This window comes from Caretta caretta, chromosome 12 (genome assembly GCF_965140235.1).
Source record: "Caretta caretta isolate rCarCar2 chromosome 12, rCarCar1.hap1, whole genome shotgun sequence".
Classification (NCBI taxonomy): Eukaryota; Metazoa; Chordata; order Testudines; family Cheloniidae; genus Caretta; species Caretta caretta.
In genome coordinates, this window is record NC_134217.1 from 8,642,568 (window position 1) to 8,651,967 (window position 9,400).

Sequence of the window (9,400 nt, forward strand, 5' to 3'; positions counted from 1 at the left end):
AGGTAATTCATCTTCATGAGTTTAATTCAGCTCAAATTCATAATGGATCAGTAAATGTTCTATAGCGTATCTTGGAAATATGGTGGGATGGCAACTCGCTATAGCCTGAACTGAGAATTGGCCAGTTCTTGGGAGTGGCTTAGTGAGGCTCTCTGGCGCATACATAACTTTCATTGCATAGAAATTCCTGGGACAAAAATACTTCTAACTTGGGTGGTTGATGGCAGATTGATCAGATGTAATACTCTTCTCTAAGGAAAACTTTTTGGCCTTGCCCCTCTGAGCTCCATCTATCTTAGGTACTTGTATGGGTTCCGTTATGTGAGTGTCTCACGATCTGTAATGTACTTATTCTCACATCACTCCTGTGAAGCAGGGCAGTGCTTTTATCCCCATTGTACAGATGGGGACCTGAAACACAGAGAGGCCAAGTGGCTTGCCTAAGGTCACACAGGGAGTATGTGACAGAGCAGGGATTTGAACCCTGGCCTTCCAAGTCTTAGCTACTGTCTTAGCCATTGAACAGTCCTTCCTCTGTCAATTTCTTCTTATGTATTATTTGTATTAGTGTAGCGCCTAGGAACCTGGTCATGGACCCAATGTGCTGGGTGCTGTGCAGACACAGAACAAAAAGATGGTCCCTGCCCCGAAGGGCTTTCGTGACTTTCTTACTTACTTGATTCTCTTATTCATAATATTATACAAAATCATGCTTTGAACAGCCCACTTATAACATAGAAAATTGTCCCCATTCCACTAGGTGGGAGAGAGCAAAATTAATCATGAGTCATCCTGATCTGTCCAGTGGGGGTGCTGTGATCCAAAAAACTTCCATTTGAGTTCCGTTTTCTAATAGAGACACTTTATTTCACGACCCAGAGTAGGACTGTGCATATGATCACAAGAGGCAGTGAGCTGGGTACTTTGCAGCTCTTGTCTAGTGTATCCCATAATGTCCACTAGAGCAAATATATTCCAGACAGTTTCTCCGTGGGAAGGGTAATGTTATGAATTTATTTTTCTAGGTTGTCATGTGGTTGAACCAGAGCTTTCTGTTACCAGAGGATGCAGAGTTCCAAAGCGCACCTTTTCAAGTCTGTTTCACTTCCCTGCGTGATGCAGGACAGCTGTGCATAAAAATTCAACCCAGTGGGGAGGTAATTTTTACTCTTACCCCACTATAGGTCTAATCTTATTAAAGACTAGTGGAACTGAGAGGAAATGCCCACATGGGAAAGTGAACAGGGAGCCAAGGTACAAAGCGGAGGAGGGACCAAGCCATTAATATTTCCTGGTCACTCGCTTTTCGCTATTTCTGTCCAGTTAAGAGTTTTTATATTTAGTCCAGGAGTGCAGGAGACCGGACTAGATGACCTCTTGAGGTCCCTTCCAGTCCTGTGATTCTCTGATCCTCTGATTATCATAGCATCAAAGTGTCTCATGGTTTTATGTGACTGCAGAGGCAGATGAAATGCTAGTGTTTTAAGCAGGATATTGTCCACAATGGCATATTTAATTCTCCTTCAATGGTAGTTTGTGCCCACTTTCCTATCTGGGAGTAAAATTTCAAGCTCAGCCAGTGATATGGACAATACAGCATGGCGGTCTTTCAATTTTTTGAAGCAACATATTCTTATATGGTGAAATTCAAGCCGGTGCAGAGAGGCAGCACAGAGCCTCTCCACCACTTAAGCCCTATTTTGAGGGCTTAGATGGGATGTAACTAGTGCATGATCCTTGTGCTGGCCCTCTGCATAGTGATGCATTTCTCCCTTAGGTCCTGATTCAGAGTCCCCTGAAGTCAGTGGAAAGATTCCCATATACTTCAGATCTAGCCCACAGTGCTTAATTCTAGCAAAATGTAGTATCCGATTAATAGGCTTTCCAATGGAAATCTTGCAGTATTAACTGTTTTGAGCATTACGTTGAATATGCTGCAAAAGGAGTCCTATTTAATGGCTGTGGAGGGAGAATTTTGAAGCGAGGGGAAATCTGAAACTTATGGTTTTCATACCTGTTAGATTTCTATCAGCACGGACGATATAGATCTAGCCGGTGACATTATCCAGTCAATGGCCTCCTTCTTGGCAATTGAAGACTTGCAGGTGGAAGCAGATTTCCCTGTGTACTTTGAGGAGTTGCTGAAAGTGCTAGTTAAGGTGAGTAGGCACCAAGCGTGTCTAAATGGTGGTTGATTTGGTGATGGATGGTGGCTTCAGGATTTGATGACTTTTTCTCTCTTTCTATGTCTAAACTTTCTGTGGCTTTCTGCCATTTAAACCTGCAACCAAGGCTTACTGTGCTCTGAATTAAGGAGAGGGTGACAGCCCCTCTCTTCCAAAATTTCTTGTTATCCAAAACAGGGTCAGGTCCCCTCCTGGCTGTTGATGATTAAGACAGTTCCCTCATTCTGTAAACTCTGGTCAGGAGATTCAAAGTCCATTGAAGCTGATGGTTTGGATCAGGCCCTGAGTGAATCAGGGAGGTCAATAGGCCCTGAAAGTCTCATCTAGCCTTCCTCTTCCTGGGCAAGGATCCAGGCGGGGGGATAGGAAGCTGTTCCCTATTAAATTGGTGCAGTCTCTACCTTTCAAAGCTAGACTCTCAGATTTGCTTGGACTTCACAAAGTGCTTGGGTGTCTTTACTCTTGATAGGTGGATGAATATCATACAGTCCATCAGAAACTCACTGCTGACATGGCGGACCACTCCAACCTTATCCGTAGTATGTTGGTTCGAGCAGAAGATTCACGCCTCATGGGAGACATGTGAGCCGCCAATGTATTTCAGGAGGGGGAGGGATAGCTCAGTGGTTTGAGCATTGGCCTGCTAAACCCAGGGTTATGAGTTCAATCTTTGAGGGGGCCATTTAGAAATCTGGGGCAAAAATTGGGAATTGGTCCTGCTTTGAGCAGGGGGTTGGACTAGATGATCTCCTGAGGTCCCTTTCAACCCTGATATTCTACAATTCTGTATAATTCTCTGGCTCTGGTGGCCAGTCATAGCTTTTTGGTAGAGAACACCACCTTTAGATAGAAACAGCTGCATGGATCTAGGCTGCATTAAATCTAGGTGCACATTATTTACACATGATCATTGTGTTCCTGATCTGTTCTTTAGGCTGAGAACTAGCAGGCCGATGACTCAGGCAGACTCAGCGCGGGGCGGGCAATGTGAATCAGCTGTGAGGTAGTGTTGTCAAGCTCTCAGCTAGGCCAGAGGGAGTTCCTTGTGTGAAGAGGAAGGGAGCAATAGCTGGGCAGGGCAGGACTCATCCTCTTTGGGCTGGGGTGGGGAAGGACTCTGAGCAGGAGGCTGAGGAAGAGTTTGTTCCCTGTGTTTTCAGGGCATTAATCTTTTGCTCTGAACAGCTCTGTCCTCCTGAAGCTAAGGGCTAATGTCCATATCACAGCTGTCTATTGCAAGAAGTCGAGGGATCTAATGCAACTAATGATCAGCAAGACTAATTCTTCTGGGGAAACTAACTCCTTTTCCCAGAGCTTCCAATCACTAAGAACATAGATGTGAATGGCCATACTGGGTCAGACCAAAGGTCCCATCTAGCCCAGTATCCTGTCTTCCAACAGTGGCCAGTGCTAGGTGCCCCAGAGGGAATGAACAGAACAGGTAGGTCATCATCAAGTGGTCCATGTCCTGTCGCTCATTCCCAGCTTCTGGCAAACCAGAGGCTAGGGACACCGTCCCTGCCCATCCTGGCTAATAGCCATTGATGGACCTATCCTCCATGAATTTATCTAGTTCTTTTTTGAACCCTGTTATAGTCTTGGCCTTCACATCCTCTGGCAAGGATTCCACAGGTTGACTGTGCATTGTGTGAAAAAATACTTCCTTTTGTTTGTTTTAAATCTGCTGCCTCTTAATTTCATTTGGTGGCCCATAGTTCTTGTGTTATGAGGAGTAAGTAACACTTCCTTATTTACTTCCTCCACACCAGTCATGATTTTATAGACCTCTATCATATCCCCCCTTTGTCGTCTCTTTTCCAAGCTGAAAAGTCCCAGTTTTATTAATCTCTCCTCACGCAGCAGCCATTCCATACCCCTAATCATTTTTGTTGCCCTTTTCTGAACCTTTTCCAAGTCCAGTATATCCAGTATCGAGGAGCAAAATGCTATTGGGGGGGGGCATGTAAAAAAGAGTGAGAGAATGGAGTAAATATATTGTTACTTTGTTTTTCTGGTGTAAGTAATGAGGAATAACACATATGACTAGCTGTGTAGTTATATTGGATACCCATCTATCTCTTATGCGTTCAGCCTTCTAGCTTCAGACAACTTGAGAACAGCAGGTAGTGACAGTAACCATAGTAACGAAACATTGTTGCTTTTTTACATTAACAAAACATGAATTGTCGCCTGGTTTCCTTGTCCCTTGATCTCCCTTGTCTCTATTGTTCATTTTCACAGGAGAAATATGAAGAAACGGTACATGGAACTCTATGATCTTAACAGAGATTTACTTAATGAGTATAAAATTCGCTGCACCAACCACACCGAGCTGTTAAACAATCTCAAATCTGTAAATCAAGCTATCCAGAGAGCGGGGCAGTTGCGTGGTAAGTCCAGGGCAGGGTTCTACTTTGGGGATTCCATTTTTGGCTCACCAAGCCAGGGAAGAGAATGGCACATCAAAGAGCAAATGCAGGATTGTTAGAGCTTGTCTTGAAGGCCAGATAAATTTTGCTGTACGGTCCAGGACTTAGTAGTGGGAATCTTGCTTCAATTTTCAGCTACAGAGGAATATGAAATCTCTCCGTATTTGTTTAAACTGTAGTGTTACTCTCACTTTTAAAAGACAAATACAAATCATCTCTACAAGGTATAAGATACATACCCTAATCTCAAGGGTCCCAGGAAATGCTGTTCAAATGTAAAAAGAAAAGGAGTACTTGTGGCACCTTAGAGACTAACCAATTTATTTGAGCATAAGCTTTCGTGAGCTACAGCTCACTTCATTGGATGCATACTGTGGAAAGTGTAGAAGATCTTTTTATACACACAAAGCATGAAGAAATACCTCCCCCCACCCCACTCTCCTGCTGGTAATAGCTTATCTAAAGTGATCACTCTCCTTACAATGTGTATGATAATCAAGTTGGGCCATTTCCAGCACAAATCCAGGTTTTCTCTTGGACACTACAGTGCTAATAAACTATGGTCACATAAACACCACCCTATACCGGAAACCTACTGTCCGCTATTCCTACCTACATGCCTCCAGCTTTCACCCTGACCACACCACACGATCCATCGTCTATAGCCAAGCTCTGCGATACAACCGCATTTGCTCCAACCCCTCAGACAGAGACGAACACCTACAAGATCTCTATCAAGCATTCTTACAACTACAATACCCACTTGCGGAAGTGAAGAAACAGATTGATAGAGCCAGAAGAGTTCCCAGAAGTCACCTACTACAGGACAGGCCTAACAAAGAAAATAACAGAACGCCACTAGCCGTCACCTTCAGCCCCCAACTAAAACCCCTCCAACGCATTATTAAGGACCTACAACCTATCCTGAAGGATGACCCAATGCTCTCACAAATCTTGGGAGACAGGCCAGTCCTTGCCTACAGACAGCCCCCCAACCTGAAGCAAATACTCACCAGCAACCACATACCACACAACAGAACCACTAACCCAGGAACTTATCCTTGCAACAAAGCCCGTTGCCAACTGTGCCCACATATCTATTCAGGGGACACCATCACAGGGCCTAATAACATCAGCCACACTATCAGAGGCTCGTTCACCTGCACATCCACCAATGTGCTATATGCCATCATGTGCCAGCAATGCCCCTCTGCCATGTACATTGGTCAAACTGGACAGTCTCTACGTAAAAGAATAAATGGACACAAATCAGATGTCAAGAATTATTCATAAACCAGTCAGAGAACACTTCAATCTCTCTGGTCACGCGATTACAGACATGAAAGTTGCGATATTACAACAAAAAAACTTCAAATGCAGACTCCAGCGAGAAACTGTTGAATTGGAATTCATTTGCAAATTGGATACAATTAACTTAGACTTGAATAGAGACTGGGAGTGGCTGGGTCATTATGCAAGGTAACCTATTTCCCCTTGTTTTTTCCTCCCCCCCCAGACATTCTTGTTAAACCCTGGATTTGTGCTGGAAATGGCCCACCTTGATTATCATACACATTGTAAGGAGAGGGGTCACTTTAGATAAGCTATTACCAGCAGGAGAGTGGGGTGGGGGGAGGTATTTCTTCATGCTTTGTTTGTATAAAAAGATCTTCTACACTTTCCACAGTATGCATCCAATGAAGTGAGCTGTAGCTCACGAAAGCTTATGCTCAAATAAATTGGTTAGTCTCTAAGGTGCCACAAGTACTCCTTTTCTTTTTGCGAATACAGACTAACACGGCTGTTACTCTGAAACCTGTTCAAATGTAGGTAGACTTTGGCCCAGATCCTGCTAGTTCCACTGCATGGGCAGAGCACTGTGTGGCATTGGGGTCAGCCTGTGCAGAGCAGCTTGCAAATTAGGACCTCTCTTTCTGTTGCCCATGAACATTTCAATGTATGAAACTTGAAACTTCAAAGTATGGCTACGTACAGGAAACTTATGGGAGCTAAAGCATAAATACAGTCTGAAAGTCAGTCCAAATTCTCTTTCTAAACCCTACCGTAAGTTTTTTTTAAGTTTTGTCCCACTTGGTAAGTTATCAGCCCTATCACTACTGACATGCATGAACTCAAATTCGATAGGAAAGGTTCTGAAAACACGGAGGTAGGTGGGAAATTGCTGGGCTGAGGACAGAAATTCAATGTCAAACCTAATTTGTTTTTTTCTAGTTACTTGGCTGGAAGAAGCACCAAGTACAGTCCCTTGGTATTTCCATTACACTAATTACTTGCTAATGAATTGATTGAGAGTTGCTGGGCACCCTAGATTCTTAGGAAAGTCAGAGAGTTATGGGTGCTCAGCGTGACTTTGGGGCAACAATTCAAAGCAGTTATCAGCATTTTGAATAGTGTAAGACTTACTGCTTTTATTAAAACAATTTTTACAGTGTAACATTAAAAGTTACATTTGAATTCTTCACTTCTGGCCCAGAAGGTTAAAGGAGGACACTATCAGGTTAAATCAGACTATTGTAAAGTTTACCTGCGTTACTAGCAACACCGTAGATTATTAAAACTGACCTTTAAATATATTTTAGCTTTTGCTGTTGGATGGTTTCTTTATGCTTTTCTCTTTGCACGTGCCCAAGCACAGTGTTCCAGTTCTTGCTTTGCAAATAGGGAGATACTTATTTAAGCTATTTGGGGAAGGGACTATTTTACTGCATATTTGTATGGTGCCTGCCATGGTGGGGACCTTAGGCACTTTTGTAATACAAATAATAGCCCCCCTTTTGACATGGAATTAAGAAAAAGGGAAAATAGTCCTACTGTTTGGTTTTATTTTAAAAAAACCCAAACAACAATTAATTTTTTTTACAAAATCTAAATTCTGAGAGACCAGCTCTGACCTGTAAATATCTATTTAATGTTTCATTCGGTTACTTAAATACATACTAGTGCTGATTCTGTGTTTTTCTTTCTTTCCAGTTGGGAAACCCAAGACACAGGTGATCACTGCGTGCCGGGATGCCATTAGAAACAACAACCTAAATATGCTCTTCAGGATAATGCGAGTGGGGACTGCATCCTCGTAAAAGGGGAATAGCGACTGCGTGGAGATGATACTTCCTTACAACAGGTGATCTAGACAAATGAACAGATGTCATAGGAGCAGATGTCCTGTAGTATATTCTTTCCGACTGTTCCCCAAGTAAGCCACTGGGAGACAAAGGTAGGGAACTTGATGTGTAGCAATGTATAAGGGACCAATACTGAGAAGCAGTTAAATCAGCCTGCAGCTCCACCATAGAATGAAGCAAATGGAAAGATAGTTTGCTGTTTTTTAAAGTAAGCCATCAGTTGGGATATGCTACTTTGGAGGCTAAAGGATAGGAAAATCTATGAAGAAAGGCTCAAAGTTTTAAAGTGCAGATGTGGTATTTATGTAAGTCGCTCAAGACACTTGTATAGTCCTGGAATAGTTATTTTTCTTACTGTAACTTATTTATGGAATTTATTATATTTTGCAGTTATGGTATCAGCTTTTCCATTAAAACACAGAACTGTCAGGCTTTTGCCATATGTGTGTTCTGTTGAAGAGATGCGGTTATTTTTGTTATTTATTTTATGTTAATGAAACACATTTCAGGTTTTGCTCCATAATTGTCAGGCATTTTGATCACAGACTATAGCAAGCAAGAGGTATGTCTATTAATACAAAAAACCTTGAGTTCAGAGTGGGTCTAAACCAAAACCTTGGCTCCTAAGGCTCCCTAACTTTGGGGTATTTGAGAACCATACTGATTTGTGCAGCTTGCTCCTACCCCTAGTTATCAGCTGCTGACCTGTGCAGCACAGAGCTGCTCTATGTCAGTGAATCCCTGGTTTCAGCCGCTACTTTCAGAACAGGTTTCACTGGGAAGGCCAGGTGGGAGAGGTGAGGTGACATGGGAGTCACTGCAGGCAGAAGTCCCAACTACAGCACCCCCTACTGGCTTTATAAAAAATAAGCAAATTAACCAGTTCCTAGGTTTCCATGAAGCTAGGAACTGGTCAGTTTTCTAAAGTGAACACTTGAGCCTCGCTTTGCTTGGTGGAAATTCCACCTTCAGCTATTCATTCTCTGCAACTGCTGGATAAGAGAGCACATGCTAAGGAGGGGGCGGCGGGGAGGCAGTGAGAAAGAGTGGCATGTATTTTATGAAGGAGCAAACTGATCCTTGGTAGCAGTACATGCAGGAATAAAAAGGGGGCAGGAAGAAATATCTAGCTACAAGAGGTAGGGAGAAAAATCTCTTGGACTCTGGCACAAAGAACTGTCAGAAGAAACAGTATTTTGGGCCAGTTAGTTAAAAGTGGGTTTAAATAATGCAGTAGGATGGTGGACTGGAGTGTAAATTTTTATGCCAAAGCTGATTTCTCCTATGAGCTAAAACAGTTCTTAACTGATGTGCCTGACCTGAATTGCATCCTCAGTATGTTTCCTCATTCTGCTTCAGCAAGCCCCTTCCATATGTAACTATCAATACCTGCATACAACAGGGCAGGGAGAGAGGTGCCCCTCATCTCTGTGGGGTAAGATGCGCACATGGAAGGGGCTTCTTGGATAGCTCCTCTGTAGCTAACAGGCTGCTTATGTAAGCTGTGAAATAGAGACAGTGATGCATCATCCACCCTGGAGAGGTTAGGGAGCTCATAGCTGGCTTAAAAAGAAATTAATTCTTGAAATCTGTTTTAATCCTGAGAACAGCCTCTGTCATTGATTCATCCCCCTCAGTATGA

At 43.0% G+C, this 9,400-nt stretch overlaps 1 protein-coding gene across 2 annotated transcripts in view; it reads left to right on the forward strand.

Moving 5' to 3' along the window:
• Positions 1-8,187, forward strand: part of BBS2 (Bardet-Biedl syndrome 2) — a 31,891-nt gene extending 23,704 nt beyond the window's left edge. For both annotated transcript variants that reach the window (XM_048817161.2, XM_075118334.1), the window contains exons 13-17: positions 1,026-1,157; positions 2,022-2,159; positions 2,656-2,768; positions 4,428-4,576; positions 7,607-8,187. In XM_048817161.2, coding sequence (XP_048673118.1) covers positions 1,026-1,157; positions 2,022-2,159; positions 2,656-2,768; positions 4,428-4,576; positions 7,607-7,713 — 639 coding nt within the window. In that variant the 3' untranslated portion in view covers positions 7,714-8,187. The remainder of the gene's footprint in view (positions 1-1,025; positions 1,158-2,021; positions 2,160-2,655; positions 2,769-4,427; positions 4,577-7,606) is intronic.
• The last annotated feature ends 1,213 nt before the right edge of the window (positions 8,188-9,400 follow it).